The 27,916-nt window shown below is 36.6% G+C and overlaps 2 protein-coding genes across 2 annotated transcripts in view; both read left to right on the top strand.

The window, feature by feature from the left end:
* LOC104032779 (polypyrimidine tract-binding protein 1-like) overlaps positions 1 to 27,916 on the top strand; it is a 213,163-nt gene that overhangs the window by 110,865 nt on the left and 74,382 nt on the right. The gene's annotated exons all lie outside the window — the stretch shown is intronic.
* LOC104031708 (synaptonemal complex protein 1) lies at positions 56 to 27,196 on the top strand. Its single transcript, XM_075725284.1, has 29 exons — positions 56 to 163; positions 1,476 to 1,560; positions 1,726 to 1,772; positions 3,108 to 3,272; positions 4,110 to 4,177; positions 4,378 to 4,451; positions 5,806 to 5,864; positions 7,014 to 7,083; positions 8,286 to 8,359; positions 9,355 to 9,463; positions 10,663 to 10,757; positions 10,895 to 11,079; positions 12,001 to 12,068; positions 13,231 to 13,292; positions 14,384 to 14,488; positions 15,424 to 15,527; positions 16,039 to 16,156; positions 16,401 to 16,471; positions 17,137 to 17,215; positions 17,777 to 17,837; positions 18,165 to 18,229; positions 18,918 to 18,980; positions 20,233 to 20,349; positions 21,574 to 21,684; positions 22,350 to 22,442; positions 23,374 to 23,448; positions 26,372 to 26,515; positions 26,881 to 26,967; positions 27,053 to 27,196. The coding sequence occupies exons 1-29, from the start codon at positions 56 to 58 to the stop codon at positions 27,194 to 27,196; spliced, it is 2,706 nt and encodes a 901-aa protein (XP_075581399.1).

Genomic DNA, 27,916 nt, shown 5'->3' with positions numbered 1-27,916 from the left:
CGAGCGCGCCCGCCGTGAGGCGCCGGCTCCGGGCCCCGCGCTGCTCCCCGCGGCCATGGAGAAGCTCGGCCGGCTTCAGCTGTACTTGCCGCCGCGCCTGAGCGGCGCTCGGCTGCCCGCAGCCCAGCCCCCGGCGAGCGCTCGGGCGGCGGGGCCGCCTCAGGTAACGGCGCTGCCGCCGGCCTTGGCTGCCTGGCTCTGGAGGCGGCGGCTGACGGGCGGGCCGGGGGCGGGGCGGCGGGGGCCTGTTCCAATGCTTGACCACCCTTTCCGTGAAGAAACTTTCCCTAATTTCCAACCTAAACCTCCCCTGGCACAGCTTGAGCCCATTTCCTCTCGTCCTATCGCTCACTCTGTGGGAGAAGAGACCAACACCCACCTCACTACAACCTCCTCTCAGGGAGTTGTAGAGAGCGATAAGGTCTCCCCTCAGCCTCCTCTTCTCCAGGCTAAACACCCCCAGCTCCCTCAGCCGCTCCTCATAAGGCCTGTGCTCCAGACCCTTCAGCAGCTTCGTTGCCCTTCTCTGGACACTTTAACTGTACTGTAGCTGTATGCCACCAGTGATAAATACATTCTGGGCAGAATTGGAACAGGCTGCCCAGAGAGGTGGTGGAGTCCCCATCCCTGGAAGTGTTCAAAAAATGGGGAGATGTGGCACTTGGGGACATGGTTCAGTCTAGTCTACCCTTGATTGGTTTAGTGTGGACTTGGTAGTGTAGGTTCATGGTTGGACTGGATGATCTTAAAGGGCTTTTCCAACCTCAGCAATTCTAGGATTCTATGATTCTACATGTTTGATGTGGGTGATTCAGAACAGTAAGTGGGAAGTACACCGCTCGCACACCCTTACTGGCCGGTCCCACCAGATCAAGTGTGTGGTGAAAACGTCCTGTTGCTACGCTCTGAGTTATGTGAATACAACAAGATATTTTTTTCATGTTGAGGCTTCTTATGAAATACGTTAAGATTCAAATGCGGTATTCTGATGAGAGATGAGTTACACGAATTACAAGACAAATTTCTGTGACTTTTTTAAAACACCTTGTAAAATGAAATTTTCATGCTAAAACATAAGCAGATGTGTCTTAGAAGTACTCTTGGGAATAAAGTAAAAAATAAGTGTGAAATACTGGACTTGAAAAAAATAATTTTGGTTAATGAGCCCTTTACCATGCAACTGTGCACAGGCATGCAATGGCTAATAAGTTCTTGTCATCAAAAGCTTCCCCTTTGGCCACAGTGTAGTCTATAAAACAAACTACAAAAGACCAACAGTGTGAAAAGCCACTGTGAAGTAAGAAGCAAGTGTGAGAGCTCCAAAGCCATTACCAATACCTTGGGCTTTGAAAATTGTTAGGTAGTTGATTTATTAATGGAAAATTCTATTTTCACATTAGCTGTACTTTTTTCTGGGTTTTATAATCCTTCTTTACAAATCTACCCATAAGAAACTAATTTTTAAATTTGTGCAGGGTTTGAACAAGTGCCCAGCTGATGATCTTAATTGGCCATCTGCAATGATGAGTACACCGGACTGTGGTGAAATCACTGGTTCAGGTAAGACTAAAATAAGCGTTTACCTTGCACGTTCTTTTAACATTTTGTAATATGGTTGACATTTTTCATTAGTACTTCAACAATTTCATAGCTGTAACACTGTTAAATACAGTTCCGCTGTTATTTTGGTAGAAACGCATTGATCAAAATCTCTTCATATTTCAGATGCAATTTCACAGCAAGTAAAACTTCTCTCTGAGGTAGATGAACAGGTCAGCTAAGTATAAACTTTGCATATCTAATTTCTTAGGGCCTCTTAATTTGTTCCAAAACAGTGCAATAATTCAGGGCTAAAGGAAGTAGTCAAAGGGGAATAATAATTTTCTGTTTCCTGTTTAAATCTGAATCGCTTAGAGGAGGTATTTGTGATTCAGTGAACATACCTGGAGATAAACATTTAAATATTAAGGTGATCGCTAAGGTTTGTTTTGTTTGTTTGCTTGTTTTAAAAAGTGCCTGGGGACTCTGGGAGTTTTAATCAGAGTAAGATTTAGGCACTTAAATATTTTTGTGAAACTGGTTCTGAATAGTCTTTTTAAACACAGAAGGATTGAAGTCAGTATTCTGTGGAAAATCAGAGCGGATTATCCCAATTGCCTTGACTGGCTCTATTTTATCTATAAAACAATGAATTTAGTGGAGTGGTTTCCTCAAGCATTTGATTCTTCTCATAGCATCTTTACCAATGTTTTTCTGCTTTAGTATAGCTCAGTATAAGCTTTTTTGCTTTTTTTTTTTTCCCCCCCCAGTAGCTTCCTGTGCTTCCCAGATAGAAAATGCTGCTTGGTGCAACAAAATGGAATATATTTCTTGCAGTCCTCATAATGATTTTCATATCCCTGAGGACTAAACTTCTTTTAGCCCTAGCAGCTATTAATGTACAGTCAGGACTGTAATAATATCATGATGCAGCCAAAGCAAGGATAGTGTTAGGTGACATCATACCTAAAACAAACTGCAGAAATGCCCTGTGGCCTACTGTGCTGCTCTTACCTGCCTAAACCACTGACCAAGTACTGCTTGTACGGTACTTTAAAGATGTTCTAAGAGCACAAGGTTGGTTGGCTTTTCTTCCTCCTTTGTGTATGAGTTAACTGCAGAAACAAATTGCAGGTAGTCTTGCACAAGGTCTCTGAAGCTGTTTTTACTTAACTCAGCAGTATCTGTCAGAATAAGAGGGAAATGGCGTGAAGAGCCTAACGGAAGGCATCTTGGCTCTACCGATAATTCTAGCAAAACTTCTGTTGACTTGAGTGCAGTTATCCGTATCTTTAAGGCTATCTATTTAGCAGTGGCACTGTATCTGAAGGCAGTGGGGTATTTTTCACTTGCGTTTGTGTCTCTTACTGGTTCTGCAATGTCTTGATAACACACACAGTGGATGCACAAAGATTTAAACTTTGGTTCCTGATAATATATAAGCTTGTGTCACCATCTATGGAAAAAAAATTACTCTTGCGATATTTCTAAGAGATAAATATGTATCTATCTAAAACATTATTAATTAAATAGCATTTGAGATTAAATTGTGGAACCTGTTTTAACAGAGTAGAGAAACAGTGAATGAATTGTATTCAAAACTCTACAAAGAGGCTGCGAAGATCAAGCAGTGGAAAGTAACTGTAGAGTCAGAACTAAAGCAGAAAGAAAGAAAACTGGAAGAAAATAGAAAGACCATTGAAGCACAGCATAAAGCCATTCAAGAATTGCAGGCCAGTATTGTATAATATATGTTGAATATGTAAAGTAAAGAGAAAGCTCTTCCTGATTTAGTATGAAAATATTGATCATATAATTAAATATTAAAGAATGTTGCAGAGGTTGAAGAAATTTTGAACTGTTAATGTGATGACTTCAAAGGCGGCATTTGGCTAGATACCAATGACCTATATGGTCATTAATAACCTACTGTTATTAAAGGAGAAAGTGGCATTTGGGGATTTAAAAATGGTTTTCCTCTTTTTAACAATGTGCATTCCATCTTTGTATTATTTACCTGCACATCATACTGTGGGTATGCAGAAACCTGTTCAAGACTGAATAAACTTTCATCCTCCTGGCACGTGTAAAGTATGCTCATGCATATTTCTGTATTCAGCACATATAGGAAGTAGTGTGCTCTGCTTTATCTCAGTTTCTTATCTCACTGGCAGTGATGGACAGCTTTGGGACTGAAATACATATTTCCGACAACTTATTGGTCCTTCTTTTTGTTTTTGTTTACATTGGCTTTGGTAACCTGAGTTGTCTTTGGTTGTTTGACTTTTGCCTTGAGGAAATGGTTATTCTGAGAAGGGGTGCACACATGTAGTGTGTGAATGTGTGTATGAATAACATAACTGCAAGTGTTTCAGTTGCTGGTAAATTATTGTTTATTATTCTGTCTTTCATGCAAACCGTAACAAAAGATGGCTCAGCATGTAATATCAGATAAAACAGATTTCTGTCTTCTAATGCAGAAAATTACTTTTTCAAGTGAGATTTGAGAAGTGAAAGTATATTTCTAGTATATTTTTCAATAACAATGTGTTTGTTCCCTATGAAATTAGTGTGAAAAAGAAAAACTACATTTAAAACTGGAAGACGAGATATGTGAAAATAAAGATCTCTTAAAACAGTAAGTAATGCAGTCAAATACATTTTTTGTGAAAAGAATTAGCTTTTCATGCTGAGAACTGTATTAGTATGGGAAGTTACATATAGCTGTTAAATTGTACAGGTTGTATCATCAGGGCATTTATGTTGTTACTAGTTAGATATGCAAAGTACCATGTGCTCCTGTGACAACATATTAAGGTATTTTCTTCCCTCTTCTAGAAACAGTGCTTCAAGGCATCTGTGTAATCTGCTCAAGAAAACCTGTACTCAGTTCACAGAGAAGTCCGCCAAATGTAAATGGAATTTAAATTTTGATTTATGAAAGTAAATGTACTTCTAGCTTTCTCTAAATTCATGAAGGAAAAAAGCTATCATTCTGTTCCAAATACATTCTCCGATTGAGATAAAGTGTATGTGGCTCTGCATCAGAGTGAAATTAGAAGTGAAGCCATAAGTCTGATACATAGATGTTTTGCAATACTAAATCCAGAGGGTTTCTGAAGTCACTGTGGTTGTTTGCTTAAAGGTTACAAGCCTGGGAGCTGTTTAGGTGTCTAAACACTGATACAGGTTTCAGGCAGTGTAAGCAGCCCTGGCCAGCCGCTGGGAGCCACTCCAGAGGAGCGCAGGGCTCCTGAAGTCTTGTCAGGCCACTGATGTTTTTCAGTCCCATCCAGATACCTTGAATATATTAAGACATACGAGGTGGCGCTTCATGCCTGTGTTTAGGCAGTAGAATCTACAGTAGTTACCTTTCCCGGCTCTCTTAAACAAATTTCCAGAGTTGGCGCTATCCTGTTTGGAGCAGTTACAGATTCATTGGGGAAAAAAAATGTCCAAACCCCAAGATACTCTGAGTAACTTGTATTGTTCTCACTAAATTGGCCAAGCCAAGACAGCTGGATAACTTCACAAAGTTTAAATTCTTGAGGTTTTAAAATATGTTCTTGACTTGAGATTTTATTCTATATGAAATTCAGAATTGTTATTACAATCTTTAAAATTTTACTAACTCGATCCCGGATGCTTAAGAAGTGTCTGTTTCTTTTTAGCCTTGCTTCTGCAAACATCTCTGTATAGATGTACTGTACTTCTTTGATAGCAGTGTTTCTTACTGTTCTCTTCTATAATTGTTTTGTTAGGGAAAAATAATCTCAATTACAAAAATGAAAGAAAAAAAGATGGAGTATTGTTACAATTATATAATGACAGTTCTGTGGTCTTGGGTATCTTTGCTGATGGGAAGAACGTCAGTGCTAAACCTTATATTACAGGTTTTGAAACACTAACATTTTTGATACATTAATATTCAATGACATAACACTATCACAATTAATAAATACTGTTATAAAAATTTATCCAGAATTACACTATTCACAGAAAAAGTGAGATTGGGAAGGAAATTTGAAAAGCTGAGCTTTCTTGATGTTTCAATGGAATATACATTTTCTCCAGATTCTATAACTTTTGGCACCCTGTTTCATAATGATTTTTTTAAATCAGAAAAGAGCCTTTTCTTTTTTAATTCCTCAATTATTATTAATTTAATTCCTTTTTTAATTCATTGTGCTGTTTAAGCATAATGGCTTTGACAGCTCGCATTCTTTTTCAAAAGGAAAACTTTGTGGTACGTTCTTACTTTCATAGATGAACATGAAAAAGAAGCAGCAAAACAACTGTATGTGGAACTTAACAACAATCTTGAAGTAAGTGACGTAGCTTGTTAAAAGGCTCAAATGTGATCGAGTTACGTGGATATGTTGAGATACCCGAGTTATGCGTGTATGTTGAGATACCATTTGTACAAAGAACGTTCTCTGATAAAATGATTAGAACCTTCATGTGTGGTGCAGGAAGTCAGCTTTTCAGTCTCTTTTCAAGAATTGTTTTTGTATTGTATGGGCCACGTTAATTGGATAAAATGCAACGGTGTTTGGGATGTAGATCCATATGATCTGTGTGATATGTATGATCTGCTTAGTGTTAGGTGACTGCCATAACTTCAGTCGTCTTTTTGTATTCTGTGTCACCTATCTGGTGATTTCACAGAATGGCTGAGGTTGGAAGCATCCTCTGGAGAACTTCCGCTGCTAAAAGCAGGGTCAACTAGAGCAGGTTACATAGGGCTGCGTTCAGGCAGGTTTTGGGGTCAGGAATATTAGGGTTATTCTATTAGATAATTTTATTTAATGTAAAGTGCAATATAAAACAAAGATGAACAAAGAAAATTAATTTCAATTTTGTGTGACACAGAACAACAAAATTCATTATGAAAACTGATGATTTTGTGTGGAATAAGAAGTACAAGGTGTGAATATTCCTTGACTTAGAGAGTTTTTACCTTTTTAATTTGTGAAAGGAGTGCAGTCTTGCCAAATAAATTAGTTCATCATATTTTTGTTATTAATTATTCCAGTGTGGAAGGTAAGACCCTAGTATACTTATAATAGAGAAATGCGAGGCATCATTGTTTGGGAGTGATGAACTTGATACTAAGCAGAGTCAGAGAGTACATGGTATAATGGTTAAATATTAATTATAGGTTGTTGTAGCAACTAAGAAAAGCACAACTCCTCCATTGTGTTAGGGATCTACAAACATGCCCCAGTAAAAATATTTAATCCTTGAAATTGTTTAGATCTTGAGTATAGAAATTCTTAAACTTCCAACTTTGAATAATTTAACATTCTGTTAACTGGAAATATGTTTATGCTCTGGATTTTGTTGTTAACAAAATTTCTCCTACAAATATGAATGTGCCTGTAATACTGTTTGTTTATAATCCATAAACATAATGCTTCATTACTGAAAGGACTTAGTTCTATATGAGTGTATATATTGAATTTTATTTTTAGAGAATGATAGCGGCATTTCAAGAGCTTCGTGTGCAAGCAGAGAACACCAGATTGGAAATGTGTTTCAAATGTGAGAATTCTGTTTATTGTGCTTGCGCTGCAGGCTTAACAATTGTGTACTTCATAGATTTTATTGCATGCAGTTTCAGGCCAGAAAGATGCTGTCATGGTTTAAACCGTCGGCAACTAAGCACCACACGGCTGCTTGTTCACCATCCACCCCAGTGGGATGGGTCAGAGAATCGGGGCGGGGTGGGGGGGAAGTAAAACCCGTGGGTTGAGATAAAGGCAGTTTAATAGGACAGCAGAGGAACAGAAAATAATAATCATAAAATGATAAAAGAATATCCAAAGCAAGTGATGCACAACGCAGTTGCTCACCACCTGCTGACCGATGCCCAGCCCGTCCCTGAGCAGCGATCGCTGCCCCCCGGCTCACTCCCCCCAGTTTCTATACTGCCCATGATGCCGTATGGTATGGAATAGCCCTTGGGGCAGTTGGCATCAACTGTTCTGGCCGTGCCCCCTCCCAGCTTCTTGTGCCCCTGGCAGAGCATGGGAAGCTGAAAAGTCCTTGACTAGCGTAAGCACTGCTCAGCAACAACTAAACCATCAGTGTGTTGTCAACATCCTTCTCATGCTAAATCCAAAACACACAGCACTGTGCCAGCTGCTCGGAAGAAAATGAGCTAACTCTATCCCAGCTGAAACCAGGACAGATATGAAGTGCTAGAATGGTGAACTGTTAACTCTCTGACAGCGTGGACCCTCTTTTATTCATGCTGCCTGTCATTAGATGCCTGGGCCCTGTAATTGTTTTTCCACTGGGTCAGATTTAGAACTTTATTTTTCAAACAGTTACTCAAAGTCTAAGTTTTGTCTGTGACGTACAGTCTAGAGATCACTACTTATTTTATGTAGTTGGTTTATTTACATGATAATGCACTAGTGTATAGCTACAGAAATTAATTAAATATTTGCTTTATTTATGCTGCTATGTGCCTGTTTCATTTTTACATGTGCATTTCTGTTAGTTTCTTACAACGAACTATTAAGTAATATGTGGAATAATGGACTAATTCTGTAGAAAGCTGGCGCAAAAATTAATTTGCCTGTTTAGAAAATAATTTCAAACATGACCTCAACAATTACTCATTAGGAAACAAATTGTACAGCTGTACAATTATAAGCAATCTTAAACTGGAAATTGTATTTAACTTTGAGTATATCTTAGCTAGTATATTAACTATGGATATTACTGAATCTCAAAAGTAAAGGAAGAAGCAGAAAAAGTGGACAAGTTTGAAAAAGAATGCAAACTGGAAGCCGATATGAAAGAAAAGCAGGTGTGCTCAGTTTTACAATCTAGTATGTACAGCTTTATTTTTGAAATACATCTTGCAGTTTCTTTAATATTTTAACTCTGTTTTGCTTTTGTGTCTTACTGATACATCAAATGAAAATAATTTCTTTAAAAGTGCTTGGTGGTTTGTAAAATATTTGTATTTTGGAAGGATGGAAATTAATATTGCAAATAACCTTTTGATGGCATGTTCCTTCTGTGTTATTTATTTGGAATAAAATGTGAATTAGGCTGCTGTATCATAATAAGGGACATCTTAATGGCAGGATTTAAAAGCACTATGTAAACACTGAGTACTCTTTCTGCTCTCTGTACCTACACTTGCCCTTGTAACAGTGGTTTGTGCAGAAGCATAAAATTAGTAAAGCAGTCATGACTCATGGTAAAGAAAGGTATAGTTCGTATCTGGTAAGAAGGAGGGTGGGAAAAAGGATTATAATGTGTATCAGACCCCAGGCTGGTAAGAGAATTTAGGAATCTGAGATTAGAGTAGTTTTTTTTGTGGTAGTGATGAGGTAGCCATGATGGAAGACTGATTAAGTTGAAGAAATGAATTGTGATAAGCGTTTTTAGTTTGTAAGCAGGACCCTGAGAAGCAGAGCATCCGTCTGTATCTGGGAAGGTCATGAGCGGTTGGGTTTTTCTGAGGATGGATGTGACATTGCAGAGGGGCGAGGAGTGTTTCTGGGCCTCAGTAAAAAGGACAACAATAACAGTTGGAGCTGCATTTAAGTCAGATTCTGTTAAGTTTAGTCATGTTCCAGTATTGTTACTCTGTTGGAATTCATGTTTTCATTTTGAACTGAAGAGCTTTTTCATCCAGAATAATATGACTTGATCAATATTTGGCTAAGACCGACCACCTTACTTAACTTGAATGACAGCAGTATGTATGCTAATCATACACAGTGCACAAATGAAAATGAGAATCTGTCCTTTTTTCTAGACTTTGTCTTGATATTATTTTAATTTTGTTAGATTTCAGTTCTTACCATACAGAGTGGTGAAAAAGATGATATAATAAGAGACATCAAAGCTCAGCTTCAGGAATCCAGAAATATGATCGCCAACTTAGTAGAAGCAAAAAGTAAGAGTTCTCTCTGCTGTGTTAAAATGTAATTGGTTATAGACGTATAGGAAACAGGATCATGATAATTTTACCCTGTTAGTAGTCAGCAGCAAAATTTTGGGGCCTTGCAGGCTGTATTTTCGTTTGGAACAGAAGCTGCTGATGTGGGATCAGGACTGGTAGTGTGATCTGCGTATGTATAAAATCCAGGCCCTTATTTTATAACAAAGGTTTTCTCTTTAGGCTTAGGCTACACCCTGTTTTTGTATTGACATGACAGCTTCATTGCAAGGGATTTTTCTTTTACTCTTCAATAAACTCTCGTGTGAACATATTATACTACTGTAAAGGTGCCATATACCCTGTCATTCCTTTTTTGTAACAGAACTAAGTTTTACCAGGACAATGTATAACCCTGCCCCTGTTCTGGAGATTTTTCCCATTTCAGTTGGACTTGCGTAGTAAACATAGGATGATAATAGATAAAAGTGTTTTTCCTGGTTGCTGGATTGAGATGTTTCAAACCAAGTTAGTGAAGCGTTTTCAAAGTATAATATTTGTTCAGTAGTCTATAGATAGTAGCCTTGTTCTGCGTTCAACAAGACATGTTTTCACCTCTTTGCCAAATAATCCCCAAAATGTTACAGCTTTTAGATGGAATCTTATTTGCAAATAGGCAAAGGATTGATTGGGATTGGAAATATAACTATTTTTGAAGGGTTTTTTTTTAGATGTGACTCAAGGAGTGAGAGCTTTTGAAGATTGCAAGGGGAAAATACTTTGCTTGAGTTTTGCAAACTTACAGTTAGGTGCTATTGAGGAAACTTTTCAGGACTTCATTTTCAGTATTTTTAAGCCGTTTATATTACAAAAGATTTATACTGTATGATGCAAGTACCTTTGTTCTTTAGAACTGAGGCAATATTTCAGCCTCCCCTTCCCTGGGGAGTTAGGAGGAAGGTTTTAGTATCGTTTTTATGCCAGATACATATAAGTGGCTGCATTTTGTTAAATTTTATAAATAGATGTAATTTTACATTTAGTTTGCTGTTACTTAATAAGCTGAATCTTGGAGGCTTTTTCCTTAACAATGACATGAATATATTATGTAACTTGATTAAGTTGTAGGAATGTATTTAGCTGTAAAATAGAAATGCAAGCATTTTTTAGTAAATATGCTGTTTTTCTTATATGTAAGCATCTATCTTTTTGCTTAGGACATGAAGGAGAAATCTTGAAAGAATCCCAGATCAATCAAGAACACTTGAGGGCAGAACTGGAAGAGGCCAAAGTTTCATTGCAAAAAACAGAGGTACAGCTTGCTTATAATTTTCCCGTATAAATAGATTAGATGAGTGATTGCATAAATAATTACTGATACTTTAGATATGGAACAATTGTATCTGTTTGTTGCAAAACATGTTTAGACATTACATAATTTTTTGGTAGGTTACACAAAAAAACTTAGAAACCGAATTGCAGACTGCAGTGAAAGAATTAATTCGGGTCACTGAAGAAAAAGAAGCACAGGTGGAAGAATGTAAAAAAACTAAAGCTTTGCATGCATCCCTAAGAGAGGAGTTTGAGACTTCTGTTGCCAGTTTGAAAAGCTTGCTGCAAAAAGAGCAAAATAGGTAAATGAAACAGTTTAAATTTAAAGAATGATCTTATAGGTAAAATACTAGATTACTGAGCTACTGGAAATAAAACCTAAAATTCATATGTGATCTGGTGTAATTACATTTTTTTTGTAATCACTAACAGCTTTTTTAAAGTCCTTCACCTGTCTGATGATTTAAATTATTAGCACTTGAAGACGGTTATGCTGTTTGATTTTGTGTGGATGCAGCTTTTAACTAAGAGAGCAGTAATCGCATTTAGTACTTCACCGTTCTTTATAATGGAACTTTTAGTGAGGAAGATATTACTCCGTATGCGATAACAATACTGTTTAATGCTGATGCCTATTGTTAATGTATTTCAGGTTTTCCGTAGTTTTAAAAATTATGTATTTGTCAAAGAACCTGATAGCAACAAAAATCAACCTTTCTAAAAATGAGAAAAGAGCAGTAAGGATGTATTTCAATACATTATTGCACCTGAGTTTTTCAAGAAACGATGATTTTGGGTGTGTGGCATTAAGGTGTCTTCTAAGTAGTTGCAGTTTATGACAAATGCAAGAACAAAAGGATATGACGCGGAAATTTGTTTTTTTGACGCACTAGTCTAAATGCAGAGAATTTAGTGTAATTTTTTTCAGTTGTGCTGGTTGATATTGGTCGATAAGAAAGCAAATTTTTCTCCCCTCCCCCCAACTTTCATAATTCTATTTCTAAGAAATACAGGTTTATGTATGTATATATTTGTTTACTTTTGTGTCTGCTGTTCCAAAGTTGTAAAAGTGAAATTTGATACATGTTGCAGGCAGATGTATCACCTGCCTGTTGAAAGGCAAATGTTCTTACAGTGTTTGTGGTAAGACTTTGTCTTACTGTCCTTTGAGTTTCAAGTGCATTGCTTTGTACTATGTATTTTTTTAATTGCCATTTTCTTAGATTGGAGAAATATGAAGATGAGTCAAAGCTACTTACCTTGGAGCTCAAAAATAAGTCTGCTGAACTGGGTAAGATTTGTAGAAAGAAAGAAAACGAGCTAGATAATAATAAAAATATTTTCTACTGTTTTCTGAAAATAGACTGTCCCTATTGCTTGGAAAAATGGTTTTGCAGTACCCTGTACCTGTCAGGAATGCTTAAATTTTTGTTTACTCATCTGACTCCCCTTTCTTTGGTAGTCATTGTAGCTGTGCAGCCCTCCAATAGTAAGACCATACACGCATGGATTCTCCTGGAAGTCGTTTCGGTTTCTCTGCACTCTTCCAGTTACGAGTGATAGCACTTCAGACCTGTTTGAGAGGTAGTGTTAGACTGCTGAACAGAAGGTTCCAGGAGTGACTTCTGTAGCTTGTAGCAGAGACAAAACACTTGCATTAAGCTTTCCTGCAGACCACTCTCTCCATGTTGGATGTAGAATCACACTGACAGTGGTTAGCTTTAAATACGGCTTTGCTATCCTGTGGTTTCTAGATAGGCGCTCCTTAGCCCCTGGAGTAAGATGTCTATCTTTAGCACTGTTTTCCCAGTGTGCAGCATATGTCTCTGGTCCTGATATGATAGATGAGAAATAGAGTCTGATGTCCTTGCATGTGTTGAGGGCACTTAAAGATAAGCATTCAAAAGTTAACTGCTCATGCTTGTCTAGAACAAGGTGAGACGTGACCTGTTGCAGAGCAAAAATGAGTTTGGTATCCAGTACTTGCAAAAAATACCAGCAATGTGAATGTGCACATAGAAAACATTTTGAAGTTACTAGTAAGTGGTTTCCTTTTTCAGCATATCCATGTGAATATCTTCAGCAGTCCAGATTTTTTTTTCTGGAAAAATGCAGATGCATCGATACTTGGAGGTTACTCCTTTGTAAACATTCTTACAGTCCATGGTTTCTTTGAAGCCATGATTGTGGAAAACATAATAGGCTCTGAATTTTATTTCAGACAAGTAATTAGTTTCTCTTCAGATATGTATTTGCTAATGTCTTTCTGAATAATTTTTTCAATCTACGTTTAGATTAAGTCATAATTTAGGTTATAATTAGCGTTACAATTTCTGAACTTAATCCAACAAGTTTTGAAAATTTGGTACTGCAGAGGGATAAATGCTTTAGACTGCCTGCTAAATGTGTAAAATTATTTCTATTCAATTAATTTTACATTACATGTGCTGTAGAAGAGATGACTAAACTAAAATGTGAGAAAGAAATGCAACTTGAAGAGCTGTCAGAAACACTGGTAAATATTCATTGTATTAGTCTCATGGCATTTACTTTTCATATGAAGTCTCTCTTGCTTTTTAAATATCTTAAATGCCATATATACACACTGTCTAATCTGCCTTAATGCTGCTACTAAACTTTCTACTTGTCTTTTAGAGGATTTCAGTGTTTTCTTTGAAGGACTTGATTCTTTCCATTGTTCTTGTTTTGTTCTGCTTTGTTTTGGTTTTCCTTGTCAACATTTCTGGTCATTTCCTTCTTCATTCACACCTATTCAAATGCCACTCCCTCTGGACATAAAGATATCCTATTTTTAGTTATGTCTAGTACCCTTTCCTCATTCTGAACCTTTCTGAAAAATACTTTTTTTTGTGACGAACATATGACATTTAAGGCTGAGGGATCAAGTAATTTTTGACAGTAAAGATAATTCCTCGAGTGGCTGGCTTTCTTCATAATAATCTTCTAAAAATTAAGCATTGTAAAGGCTTACCTCATTGTGGTGTTTAAAGGATAACCAAGCTTCTGACACCACCCAGAAGAGGCAGTGGAATTTGTGAAAAGGTTATGTGTGACAAAATGAGGAAACTAGTAAGCAATTTCTTAGGTTTCTTACTTCACAAATCTGTTGTGGTTATTTTGCTGTTTGTGGGGTGTTATTTCCGGTGAGGTGTCCTCCATACTGCAGCGTTTAGTATCTAGAAGGCATTGCATAGTGTGTTGGTGCATGTCCCTTTTCAGAGAAGACATTTAAGACCCTGCAGAAAGGTCTTTTGGGTTATAACGCCCTGTTCCATGTATTCCCATTATACTGGATTTTCTTTCCTTACTGATAGGGAAGTTTCCTGAAGTAATTAGCTCTGATCTCGGTGAGCCCTACTGAACTGTGACACAGGCCCATTTTCTGTTTCAGAAGTCTAAGCTATATGAAGTATGCTTTTAATACAGGATTATTTGAGATATGATCTTGTATTTACAAGTCTAACAAGAAACTGTATCAGCTGAAGTAGGGTAATGTGAAATGAGCTTTGCATTTTACCATGTATGTTTGTTCCTTATATACTGTGCATTGATTTCTAAAGTGAGTTTCATTATGTTCTTAAACAGGGAAAAGTTGAAGCACTTCTAGTGAAGAAGGAGGATCTTGAGGCTACTGTAGAAAATTTGCAGGAGAGAGAAAAAGAAATGAAAAATGCGCTCCAAATCAGAGAGGTCTGAATAAAGGGTGGTAGTAACACATTTTTCACATTATCGCTTGTATATAAAAACTTATCACATAGTTCAGTGCTCCACCCAATGCACTGCTCTGCTGGTGACAATGACAGCAGAAGATACTATGTAGTAGAGGAGCCTGACTGTTATCTGTGGTCCGTTCCCCTTACGTTCCTACAGTAGCTGTATTAAGGATGTTTGAGGACACATCCCTGTCTGTTGCCTTTGCTATCAGTTTATGGACTTGTTCATGCGTCTCATCTGTTTTTGAACCTCCTCATACTATTTGCCTCCATAACCTTCTGTGATAAGAAATTCCAGAAGTTCATTATGTGCTGTGCTTAAAAACAAATCCCTCTCTCCCTCCTTCCCCTTGCCCCAGTCAACTGCCTGCCAGTGCCTGTGGTATCAGGGTATCGCCACTTATTTGGAGGAAACAGTATTCAAAGCATTTATATATTATAAACTACACTACATTACAAGGCTTGCCTTATCTTGTAATGGCAGCAAATTTCTGACAGAAGAGATTTGCTTTGTGGTTTGGGATGCATCTAAAATATGTGCTTATTGTATCACATAGTACTGGAATTCTGTGGGTTTTTTTTTTTTATTTATTTGTTTTATTTAGGTGAATGCAAAAGTTTATGATATCCGAAGCAAATGTCTTTTTTAAAATAATGTCCAAGGAAAGCTAATTTTGTCAGTAATTTTGCAGACTAGTTAGACTTACACATTTAGCATTCATATCAGAGTTCAATATCTCACACTACTTCCACATCACAACAGAGAGATGTAAAGACAGGGTCTGGCTAATTTATGGCATGTATGTAGTTTTGTTTCATCTTAAAGCTTTGTGTTGTCAGTTCATTTCTGATAGCTTTCATGACTTGTAATTTACATATGTATACTCAAAACACTTTCTTTTTCTTCTGCAGAAAGAAATCCATGACTTGAAAGTACAACTGACTAGTACAGCTGAAAAGGAACAAAATTATTTAAAAGAGCTTATGACACTGCATACAGATCTTGAACGAGAGGCGTATGATCATTTTTGAAAATACAGTATTAGTTCAATTTTTTTGTGTTACCTAGAAGTTACTCTAATATACAATGAAATTATCTATGATTTTTTCCTAATGAAAATTTTGAACCTATGCACACATCTATGTATGACATCTGTTATATACTAATATATTTATAAATTGCATTGTCTGTATTTATATGTATGTTATTGTTCGATATCTCTGTGACTTAGTTGGGCTAACATGAAGAGAAAGTTTCTGAATTCATTGTTAACCCTGCTTTGAGCTGGATATTGAACTACGTCGTCTTCAACAACCATTATATTTATATAACAGTTGACTCTCATTTTCTTTCCTTCTTCTGTCACTTTTTTGCATCACTGTAACTTTGCTGCAAAGCTTAAATTTGTAGATACAGGCCTGGACTTTTTCCAGCGTGAACTAACATTTTATAATGGATAAATTTAACTTAAAAGGAAATTTCAAAATACTTGTTCTTATTTCTCTTGACCATTTGCTTTAAATTAGGCTAAAGAATGAACAACAAACAGTGTATATCAACAAGCTTTTATTAGAAAAAGAACAAATAGCACAAGAGAAAAGTGATATGGCTACAGAACTCAAGAAACTGCAAGAAAGTCATGAGGCAAGTTGTAAACTTCTAGCTGTTTTTAAAGGACAACATTCAATTTAAAATATAAATCATATGGGAAACTACAACATGACATGGTTCCATAGAGTATATGAACTACTTTTTCTGTTTAAAATGCAAGGGAAGTGCAGTTACCCTTCTGCATAAGGCAGGTCAAGGTACTGCTTTGTATGGCTTCGAATTTTTTAAGATGTCACTTTGAATTTTATTCATTTTACTTACATGGGTCTTTATTTAGGGTATTAGAAAAAAAGAAGAAAGTACAAAGCAGTTAGTTGAAAAGCTGGAAGAAGCAAATGGCCAGCTAAGGCAAGTAAAGCCAAATATTAGTGTACAGTATTATTAAAGGAAGTAGACTCGATTCCTTCAGAGTTAGTCTAAATGTTGTGTTCATATGCTGCTTTGTGATTTTTCAGTTAATGCTTTTTTTAGGCTATATAGCTAAACAGAAACTATTTAGTATCGCTGTTAGCCATGTAGAAGTTTCTACAAATTAGCGATACCTATTGCCACAGGAACAATTTTTGCCATAGCTTTGTATTACATATAGCTATCCTGTTCTGCATTAACATCTTAGGTGTGAAGGAAATTAAAATAGAAGTTGAAAGTTACGAATTAAATGTGAAAAGGTGAAACTGGTTAAATGTACTCTCTGAAGTAGTCTCTGTACCACCAACCCAATAGACAGGCAGCCTTCCATGTTTCATAGATGCATTATGATGCTACAGATTAGAATATATTTGCTCAGGTAAGGGGAACATCTTTCCATGTTTACGAAAACATGTATGTACAGGTCAGACGTTAACTTACCAGACAGACACTTTACATCATCTTAAGAACACTTTCATTGAACAGCTTATGAAGTTCTTATCAATATTAGCAACTCTTTTCAGAAAATAAAGTATGGATTTATTTAGCAGTAGTGAAAAGAAGTTAAGTAAATATTTACTAATGCTTGTTAATTTGGCATTTAGAAATGAACTGGAGTCTCTGAAGGAGATGGCAAAGAAAGGTGAAGAGATTAAAAGTCAACTGGATGAAAGAGAAGAAAATGTATGCCATATCATGTGTTTTATCATGAAAATATCTAACATAACCTGTAGGACAAAATCTAAATGTAAAGCTTCTTTTTTTTTTTTTCCCTGCAAAGCTCTACCTAGGGATGTAATCTCTTACAGAGGCTTTCTTCTTTCAGTGCTGCTTCTTTTTTTTTTTTCCCTGCAAAGCTCTACCTAGGGATGTAATCTCTTACAGAGGCTTTCTTCTTTCAGTGCTGCTACTAGTTGAGTCAACATCCATACACATGCTGAGCCCTTTTATTTTAAAAGACAAGGACCTTCAGTGGGATGTTTACTCTTTACACAGAGGCTTAAAAGTCCAGATTTGTTATATTTCAGGCAAACAGAGAACGCCCTTTTTTTTGATTTCCGTATACCCGCTTAGTGATGGATGGGGTATGGATTAGCTTGCAATACGTAACATGAGTTTTAGTTTAAATATGTTCAAATATTTTTACTTTCTTACTGTAGCTTCAAAGTACACCTGTTTTTTTAACATCATAATGGATTTCAAAAGTTTATTGTAAAAGTCAAAGATTTACAATTATAATCCCAGGCTAAGAGTATTGAAAATGAAATTTCAAGGAAGGAAAAGCAGTTGAAGATTCTAGAAAATAAGGAATGAAAATTCATGGACTGTAGAGAACTAAATACAAGATTAGTTTTTCAATTGCGAAGTTACTTTTTTTTTTTTTTTCCTTCTTTCTAAACTCTGTGACCACAGAGGAACTGGTTCACTGCTATTAATGTTGATGATATTGGGCTAGCAAAATTCTTGTAGTACTTTATGGTTAAAACTCCAATCACTGTAACCCCCGTTAGCATGTGTTTCAGTCCCATCGGAGTTAGTCAGACTTCTTAAAATGCTTGTTTAAGGACATTGACAGTAATCTCTAACGCAGTGAGTCAGGACTTCATTAATAAATGTTTGAAATATCTCTTTTAGTTGAGTAATTTAAAGAAACAGGTGGAAAATAAAGCCAAGTGCATTGAAGAGTTGCAACAGGAGGTATGTACAGCTCTGTATGCATGTACAGTCACAAAACCATGGTATTTTGTGCTAACTTACTTTTCAGCAGTTTTTGTCTGGTGTGATAACTTTAGATGTATCTATGTAATTTATAACATTTCCTTTCTTGTCCTAACTGAGGAAATTAAGGAGTCACCATTGGAATTACTTGTTTTGTAAAATTATCCTTACTCTTGAAAAATGCAATTACAGAAACAGTATCTTTAATAAACTTCTACTGTTTTCATTTAGTACATGGTATCATTGATATACTTGAAATAATGACCTATCTCAGATACCAATACTAGAAAAGAATTATGCATTAGGACAAATTGTTAATAACTGTACTGTCAAAATACATAACTTGTATTATTTGTCATGATACCTGCACATTTTCTGTCAGCAGCATCTTGGGTTTTCTTCCTATTCTGCACCCTCTTTCATTACTCTCTGTTGTTGCCCTTGAGGAGTCTTTCATAAGGTCGTGAAGTAGCAGTATTATTTCAGTAGCTGAGCACTGTTTTGTTTGGAGAATTGATCTGGAACCTGAACTGCACAACAAAAAGAGAGTTACTTGCTTGCTGAGGGCTGGAATTTTGAAGATCCTGACCTACTTGATGCAGATAAATCATTACATAATTCTATTGACTTATTAAAGTGTGGTATTTGTTTTACTTTATTTTAACAGAATAAGGTGCTGAAAAAGAAAATTACTGCAGAAATCAAGAAAACAAGTATTTTTGAAGGGAAGGTAGGTTTAAATAACTTCATGTACAAGATGAGGGTAAAGCACAAAGACTGAATGTTTGAAGTCCCAGTGTAACTGATGATAATACCTGTTAAACATGTTCTTAATTGTTTTATGGATCTGGGATACAGATTTTATAGGAATGAGCCCATAATTTTTGGAAGATGCTTCCATTTCTAATCATTGCACACTGACTGGACTATCAGACATTTGTAAGAGATGGACATCACATCTCAAGGAGTTATGTTCCTAATCAGCCCCTTTCTTTTTTGGTTGATAGTGTATTGAACGTTATTCAGTAATGCCACCCCACTGAAATAGCAAAGTAATTACAAGAAATACATATATTATTCACTTTAGGCACTTCTTTTACTGTGTTCTGCAACGGTAAGTCCCTGATTAGAATATTGTGTGCAGTTTTGGATACCACACTTCAAGAAAGATGTAGACTGTTTTGAGGGTATTCTTATGAGAAACTTAAAAGGAAAAATTATAATCAAAATGCACACTTGGGAGGAAAACATACTATAAAACAGTTAAAATCCTAAACAGATGTATAAGGGAGGGAATAAAATTTCTATCTGTATCTTTTTTCTGAAGAATTCACAGCATTTGGGGTGACTGCTTAGGAATAGACTCTTCCTATTTGTTTCATACCAAATTCTCATTAATATTAGCAGCTAAAAGGAATTAATCTTTTTTTAGAACTAAATAAAATTCTGAAAATAAACTATTTCTAGATAAACTGTTTCTTCACTTCTTAATTGAAAAAAAGATGGAACTGTAAACATCATACAGTCATACTGCTGAGTCTTAGGAGACTATCTTAAGGAGACTGTCAGTTACGTTTCATTTTCCTACTTTGCATTCCATGCCAGCAATACTGAAGAAGCTTTTGTACCAAAGGCAGAATAGTGTCAGATTGCTAATGGATGGTTCTGTTATATTGGAACGATTCTTTGTGATTGACTAGCCTCTAGTTTTAGGACTGTTTTGTTGACCGGGGTGCACAAAACTGGTATGGGCTATCTTTCCCATTGTAGTGCTGCCATTGTTTCTATGAATATTTTCCAACTTGCTTCAGGCCAAAGTTCAACTCTTTATGAAAAAAGCTGAACACTAAATAGGAAATAGTTCAATCATATACCTGAAAAGTAACAGAGTGGGTCTGCTTGAAAATAAGAGGTTAAAAAAAAAAAAAATTGGCATATTTATTCCTGAAGAAATAACAGCAATAATTCTGCATTCTCAAAAGGTGAATAAATTACAGTTAGAGATGGAAAATAGGAACAAGCAACATGAGGAAACAGTTGACATCTATCAAAAAGACATTGAAACAAAAAAAGTAAATGAAAATAAACTTCTTGAAGAGGTGAGATTTGTTAACTTTTACTGCAAGTTTTAATTATTTTTTGATGTATGATGGTTTTATGAAGCTGTATTGGCCAGAGTCCCCGCTCTTACGTAGCAGTCTGATCAACATAAATGGAACTTCTTGTGTATGCGTGTGAGCAAAGCTTTAGTACATTAGATCCTTAAGTTGAAGTATTTGTATATGTCTTTAAAAATAAGAACCCAGTTAAAAATTCTTTTTGTCAAGATATTTTTCACAGATATTCTATTCTTGGTATAAATGCAGCATAAGCAAATTAGATTATAACTTTTCCCATATTACTATTTTCCTGCCCACACTTTTTGGATGGTAATATCCAAAAATGTTAGGACAGAGTGCTTGAAATGGCCTTGTGCTTCAAAATGACACTTGTCCGCCATGGAAGAATGGATGTATTTTTAATTTAGGTTTATGTCCTGGTTTCGGCTGTGATAGAGTGTTTTTTGGTTGGGTGTGGGTTTTTGAGGTTTTTTTTTTTTTTTGTCCTAGTAGCTGGCATAGTGCTGTGTTTTGGATTTAGTATGAGAATAATGTTGATAACGACACTGATGTTTTAGTTGTTGCGAAGTAGTGCTTGCACTAGTAAAGGACTTTGCAGCTTCTCATGCCCTGCCGTCGAGAAGCTGGGAGGGGGCACAGCCAGGGCAGCTGCCCCAAACTGCCCCAAGGGCTATTCCATACCGTATGACACCATGCTCAGTATAGAAACTGGGGGGAGTTGGCTGGGGGAGGACTGCTGCTCGGGAACTGGCTGGGCATCGGTCGGCGGGTGGTGAGCAATGGCATTGTGCATCACTTGCTTTGGATATACTTTTACCATTGTTGTTATTTATTTCCCCTTCCTTTTCTGTCCTAATAAACTGCCTTTATCTCAACCCACGAATTTTGCTTCCCCCCACCTCCCGCTTTCTTTTTTTCTGATTCTCTCCCCTGTCCCACTGCAGGGAGCATGGGGAGTGAGCAAACAGCTGTGTGGTGTTAAGCTGCCTTCCAGGTTAAACCACAACAGTTTATTTGCCCATTTTAACAATATGTATAAAAGATGTAGGATTTGAAGAGCATCTTAAAAGCAAATGAAAGCTACACTAAATGAGACTATATATATGTTGCACCCACAGGGGTAAGAAGAAATGAAACTAAGATTTTTTTAAAATACATTGTTGTTAATTGTTCATGAATTGAAATGAAACTTGTTACTAACAGGTAGAAAAGATGAGGTTGCTTGCTGATGAAGCAACAATAAGACAGAGAGAAATTGATATCCGATGTCAACACAAGATAACTGAAATGGTGGCACTTATGGAAAAACACAAGGTAAGAGATTTTACTGATTTCTGTGATTTGTAATGTGTGATACTACATTAAGTAAAAACCTTTCCAAACCAGAATATTATGAATTAGAAAGTGAAACTTCATAATAAAGACCTGAGTCTAGGAAAACAAAGTTGAACACATGCTTGACTTTTCATCATCTAAAAACAAATTCATCTTCAGATTTTGAAAACACGCCTACTGGCAGATAAATTCAATTTATCTAAATTCCTAGTATTTTTTTTTTTGTATTCAGGCTTCCTTTGATACCATCCTAATGCAGTGTTCTTTGGTATCAGTTTGGGCCTCTTTTTATGAGATTACTCAGTGACCTTCAGCAGTTTAACTTACCATATTTTAATTTACATTCCTTATTACTCTGTTTTGCAGCACAGTTAGCAGATACCATTAATAAAAATAATATGGCTAGCTTTTATGTGCTAGAACACGTACCACTGCCTAGAGATAAAGCATTCTCTGTCAGCCCACAAAATAATACTGCTTGCGCATTTTCTGGTTTATAGTTTCTGCTGAAGCGTCAATGTTTGTTCATAGTGCTTTCTCAGTCTTCAGAAGAGCCTTATTTGAAAAAATGAGTTATGTTTTAAGGTAGATCTATAATTGTAACATTTAGCCAAATGTTTTGGGCTTTTTTTTTTTTAACACAGCATGAATATGACAAAATAGTTGAAGAAAAAGATAGAGAGTTAAAACATTATAAAATTAAAGAGCAAGAGCAGTTATCATCAAAAAGATCATTGGTAAGGCATATTCTTCAGCACTAAATAATTAAATGGAGGGGCTGCTGTCCTTAAAGTGTAATGTAATTATAAATATCCTATTAGACTTCTTCCTATTTAACACTTGGGGGGGGTTAAGTGTCTGCTTTAGTGGGACTGAACAGTAAAAATCAACCCACTAACTTCTGTTTACTGTTATTTTCTTACAGATTTTATTATGTGCATTAAAAAAAACCCAGATGTTTCTAAAAATAAATTGGAGTAGCTATGCTTTTCTGTCTACTTTTCCTGGTAGTGCGCCTTGTTCTAACCTCGCTGTCTGAATAAGAAACTTTTGTATTAAATAGTTGGATTCCGCCCCTCACCCCACTGTTCTCACAAGTGTTTTAAGTTCTTACCTTGAACAGTTCTGGTCGAGTACCTGTTTCTTAGTAGTACTTCAGCTCTTTTCAAAACAAACTAAAAAAAAACTTCAAGTCCAGAATTGCATTGCTTTTGGGTTTTCTTTTTTTTTTTTCTTTTTCCTTTCTGCAAAGCTTAGCGTTGAGAAATGTTCTGAGAGCCACCATCTCCTCAAGACTTTCACAAAAGTGTAGTTCTACAGCATCTGCTTAAAATGCAGTATTTTTCTGACATTTGCCTTCACAGCATATTTCTTTGGAGCTTTTTTTCAGTTAGATTTTTTTAATAGAAGGTGGTGTGACTCAAATTTTTTTTTTAATTTGGTAACTGCTTCTTTGATCATCTGTTACTCTAGTGATTGAATCGTTCTGAAAAAGCATTGTAGATACCTCCCGGCATGCTAACTTTATGGATAAGTTAGCTCTCTGGAACAAATGGAATTTTCTTTTTTTTATAATGAATATCCCTATTAATTACTGTCTCCTTTGGACTGTTTTCTTTCTTCCAGGTTAAGCATAGTTAACCCTATCCTTTATCTACTTGTTTTTAGGAAAGTGAGCTGTCATGTTTGAAAAGCGAACTGTCATCCCTTAAGGAACAACTTAAAGCAGAAATTGAAGAGAAGGTATTTTTTTTTTATTAAATGTAGCAGTATGGGTGACATGCTTGGCCTGGTCTTATGCACTATAATGATGACAGCTGTGAAGTGCACTTTAGGTCTTCCTCTCACACGCTGTCCGATTTCAAGAGCTTGATGCTCTCTGAAGCCATTATGTCTCATTTCTGGCGGTAGTGAATGTTTTGCATTACTCCTTAATTGGTAAGTATGAGGGAAACAGGGAGAAATTGAAACCCTATGAAGAGCTGTCCAAGCTTGCAGGGATGATGTCAGGAAAGCCAAAGCCAATATGGAGGTAAAACTGACAAGAGAAGTGAAGGGCAACAAGAAAGGCTTCTACAGGACCTGCTGCCAAATGTGGCAGGAGTTCTGATGACAAAGAAAAAGGCTGCGGTACTTAATGGGACCTGAAAAGTCTGGAAGAAGGAAGACTTGCCCTTGGTGGAGGAGGATCAGGTTAGGGAATTTTTAAACAACCTGGACATACATAAGTCCATGGGATCTGATGGGATACACGCATAAGGGCTGAGGTAGGTGGCCAGTATCATTGCAAAGCCACTCTCGATTGTCTTCAAAAGGTCATGGTAACTGGCAGAGGTTCCTGAGGACTTGAAAGCAAATGTCCCTGCTACCTTCAGGAAGGGCAAGAAGGAGGATCTGGTGGAAATGTAGGCTAGTCAGCCTCACCTCCGTCCCTGGAAAGGTGATGGAACAAGTAATCCTGGAAACCATTTCCAAACATATGAAGGACAAGAAGGTGACTGGGAGTAGTCAGCATAGATTTATATGAAGGGGCAATTGTGCTTAACCAACCGGATTGCCTTCTATGATGAGATGACTGACTTGGCAGATGAGAGGAGAATGCTGGATGTTGTTTATCTCAGGCTTAGTAAGGCTTCAACACTGTCTCTCGTAACATCGTTATAGGCAAACTGATAGGTGATTGGACAGTAAAGGAGATTTAAAACTGGCCAAACTGCTGGGCTTAAGGGATTGCAATTAGCGTGGCACAAAGTCCAGCTGGAGGCCAGTTGCTGGTGACGTACAGGGTCGATTCTGGGTCCAATGCTGTTTAACGTCTTCATTAACGACGTAGATGATGGGACAGGGTGCAGCCTCAGTAAGTTTGCAGATGATACAGAATTGGGAGAAATGGTTGATACAGCAGGTGGCTGTGCTGTCTTTCAGAGGGATCTGGACAGGCTGGAGACACGGGTGAACAGGAATCCCATGAGGTTTAACAGAGGGAAATGTGAAGTCCTGCACTGGGGAAGCAATAACTTTTAGAACTGGTACAGGTTAGGGGCTGACAGGCTTGAAAGCAGGTTTGCCGGAAAAGCCCTGGGGTTCTGGTGAACAGCAAGTTGAATACAAGCCAGAAATGTGCTCAGCATCTTAGACTGCATGAGGAAGAATGTTGCCAGCAGGTCAAGGGAGCTGATCCTTTTCCTATACTCAGCACTGGTGAGACCACATTTAGAGTGTTATTTCCAGTTCTGGGCTGCCCAGTACAAGACAGACAAGGGTATACTGCAGCAAAAGGCCATGAAGATCATGAAGGGATGGGGGCATCTGACAGAAAAGAGGGACTGAGAGAGCTGTGATAGTTGAGCCTCAAGAAGAGAAAGCTCAGGGTCATATTATCAGTGTATAAATACCTTATGGGAGGGAGTAAAGAAGATGGAGCAACACTTCCTCAGTGGTATCTAGTGAAAGAACAAGAGGCAATGGGAACAAAATTAAGCACAAGAAATACCATTTAAACACAAGAAAAAACACTATTACTGTAAGGGCAATAAAACACAGGAACAGGCTGCCTAAAGAGGTTGTGGAGTCTCCATGCTTGGAGACATTCAAAACCCCGCTGGACACAGTCCTGATAAATCTACCGCAGTTTGCTCTGCGGCGAAAAAAATCCCTTGGGTGGTCCATCATTAAAGGTTTGTAACTCATAATAGTGAATTGTTCCTGTTCTATTTTTCTGACTGTATTTCTTACTTCTCTCGAGATGCTAACTTATTTTTTGTTGTGATAAGCAGGGATTTAAAAGGTAGATAGCCACAAAAAAAAAAAAAAAAAAGTATTCCACAGTGATATTAGAAAGCAGTTTATGTAAGGGCTCCCACTGTGTGTCATTTTTCTTGCTCAGTTACTCAATTTGTCTGTTACCATTGATCAGTAACGATTCCTGCCCTAGAGGGACTGTGAATTTAATAATGTCTCCAGAATTCTTGTACGTGGTCTTAAAAGAAGAGTGTTGTCTGTTTGTAAAGGCACATTTTTCTCTATGGAACAGAAAATAGCTTGTGTAGCTGTAAAAATTATCAAAGTATTCCTGACTGCTTCATCATAACTGTAAAACCTATGATTCTACCCTGTCAGAAGCTCACGTGATGTTTCCATCTTAACAATAGAAACAACTACCATTTTTGTGTTACCCTTTCTAAAAAAGGATTGCATTGTTCCATTGCAATATTTCCGAGAAGTTTAACTTCTGGTGAAAGAACTATTTAAGTAAAACCAATCTGGTTCTTGATATCACTATCAATGTCTTTCTGAAAGCTTTTTCCTGCAGTTTTATTTGTGGTTTTTTTAAATGTTGGTTATAGTCTGCATGTAGTGACTACAGTTCAGAATAACCTGAATTTCTGCAGATAAGCATGAAGTTAGATAGTGTGCCATAAAATGCAGTTCTTCCACAGCTTCCCGTTCATTCTCCTTGTTTGGCAACAAAAAAAAGGAATTTTTCTTTTTTTTTTCCTTTGTTTGTGTCTTTGCTTCGCATTCTGGATGGAAAGATAATTGTTCCACAGCATCCCTCTAGTGTCTTCCTGGATATTCAGTTTGTAAACGGGGTTATGAGTTTGGTTTTAGATTCTATAATTACCACTGAAAATGTACTTTTTAATGCCATCTTTTTCTTTCCCAGACATATATTATAAAGACTCCTCCAATACATGAACTGCAAAGTGAAAGCACAAATCTGCGTTCAGAACAGTGCACGAGGAAAAAGCAAAGAGTGCTTCTACGGCTGGATGCTCAGTCAGATAGCTCTGAACACAGTGACCTCCTGGTAAAAATCAGAGAACAGATAGTGTACTTAACAGTTCTTCATGCATACTGCTATATCTAAGAATGTATATAAAGCATGTGGCGTTCTGTATCCAAGACAATATTTGTGTGTATATTTTTATTTCATTGGTTCTTTCTAGAATTGTATTCATATGTACATAATTAGACTATGACAAACAGAGTACCACTATACAAAAATATATATTAACTGTTATAATGATTTCCTACCTTGTTTTTATTGACTTGTTGAGGCTTCATAGTAACTGCTTAACTTTTTTTTTCCATACTCTAATATTCCTAGGGGGAAAGAAAATACCTTTTTTTAATATGGTGTGATTAAGTTAACTTTTTTATTTTTAATTTAAGAGCCTCATCTTAGAGGAAGAAATGTTTCAAAAATTGTATAAAGATGATCCTCAAGCTTCACAATTATATGCCGTGACACCAAAAAAGGTACCTTAGCTTTTCTTCAGATCAAAACAAACAGTTAATCAAATTGGTTGTAGAAACGAATGGATGGCTTTATTTTTCTTCTTAGAAACCAACTATATCAAATGAAAAATCTCCAGGCTCTGCACTGAAACGTAAAGCCGTGAGAAGAATGCGAGGGGCTGGAGGGACTGCAGTTTCTCAAATGGACAGCAAAAGAAAAATTAAAGAAGCTGAAAAGCTCTTTACTTAAAATGATAAAATTACTAGTGCCCTAGCATTATTTGATTACTACAACCACATTGTTGCATTTTTCTGTCATACTCAGTACATTGTTGCATTTTTCTGTCATACTCAGTATGTTTAATAGTACTTTCATTGCCTTTATACACATAAACTTTATAGATACAGAACTACATCCTCCTGCAGAGCATTTTCTACATTTCACTCCCTATGCTATAAAAAGTTGGGAGACAAATTAGCCCATTTTTTAAGTTTAGAAATAAGTATAACTACATAGGAAGCTGTTGCAAAAAGAAAAAGTCTGGCATTAGAAATAGTGGTTTAAAGAAATGCAGTTTTGTTCTTTTAAATTTATTCTCTCTTAATACATAATTCACAAAAGGATATTACTTAGTGAAAGAACTACTGAAGCTGTTAAAATGCATGCACTTTTACTTGAAGTCATCTTGCTTTTTTGTTCATTTTAAGTGTTGTCAGAACTGTCTTTTTAGACTGTTTTGTTTTCAGTAGCTACTATTTCAGTATGTTAAAACAGTTTTGAAACTTCTAAAATTGCATTTTCAATAGAATTACTTTGATTTAAAAAGATTTGAGCACATAACGTGTGCAAAATATGCACACGTTTTAAGATTGTAAAAACAATGTTAAGATGTTACTAAATTGTTTTTCTGAAATGTGAAGTGGGGCCAAATGTTGTTGCTTTATGTATTAGAACACAGATATAAATCAC

Source organism: Pelecanus crispus, chromosome 28 (assembly GCF_030463565.1).
Source record: "Pelecanus crispus isolate bPelCri1 chromosome 28, bPelCri1.pri, whole genome shotgun sequence".
NCBI lineage: Eukaryota > Metazoa > Chordata > Aves > Pelecaniformes > Pelecanidae > Pelecanus > Pelecanus crispus.
Note: the sequence above shows the minus strand (reverse complement) of the source record. Positions and strands in the feature narration are given on the sequence as shown.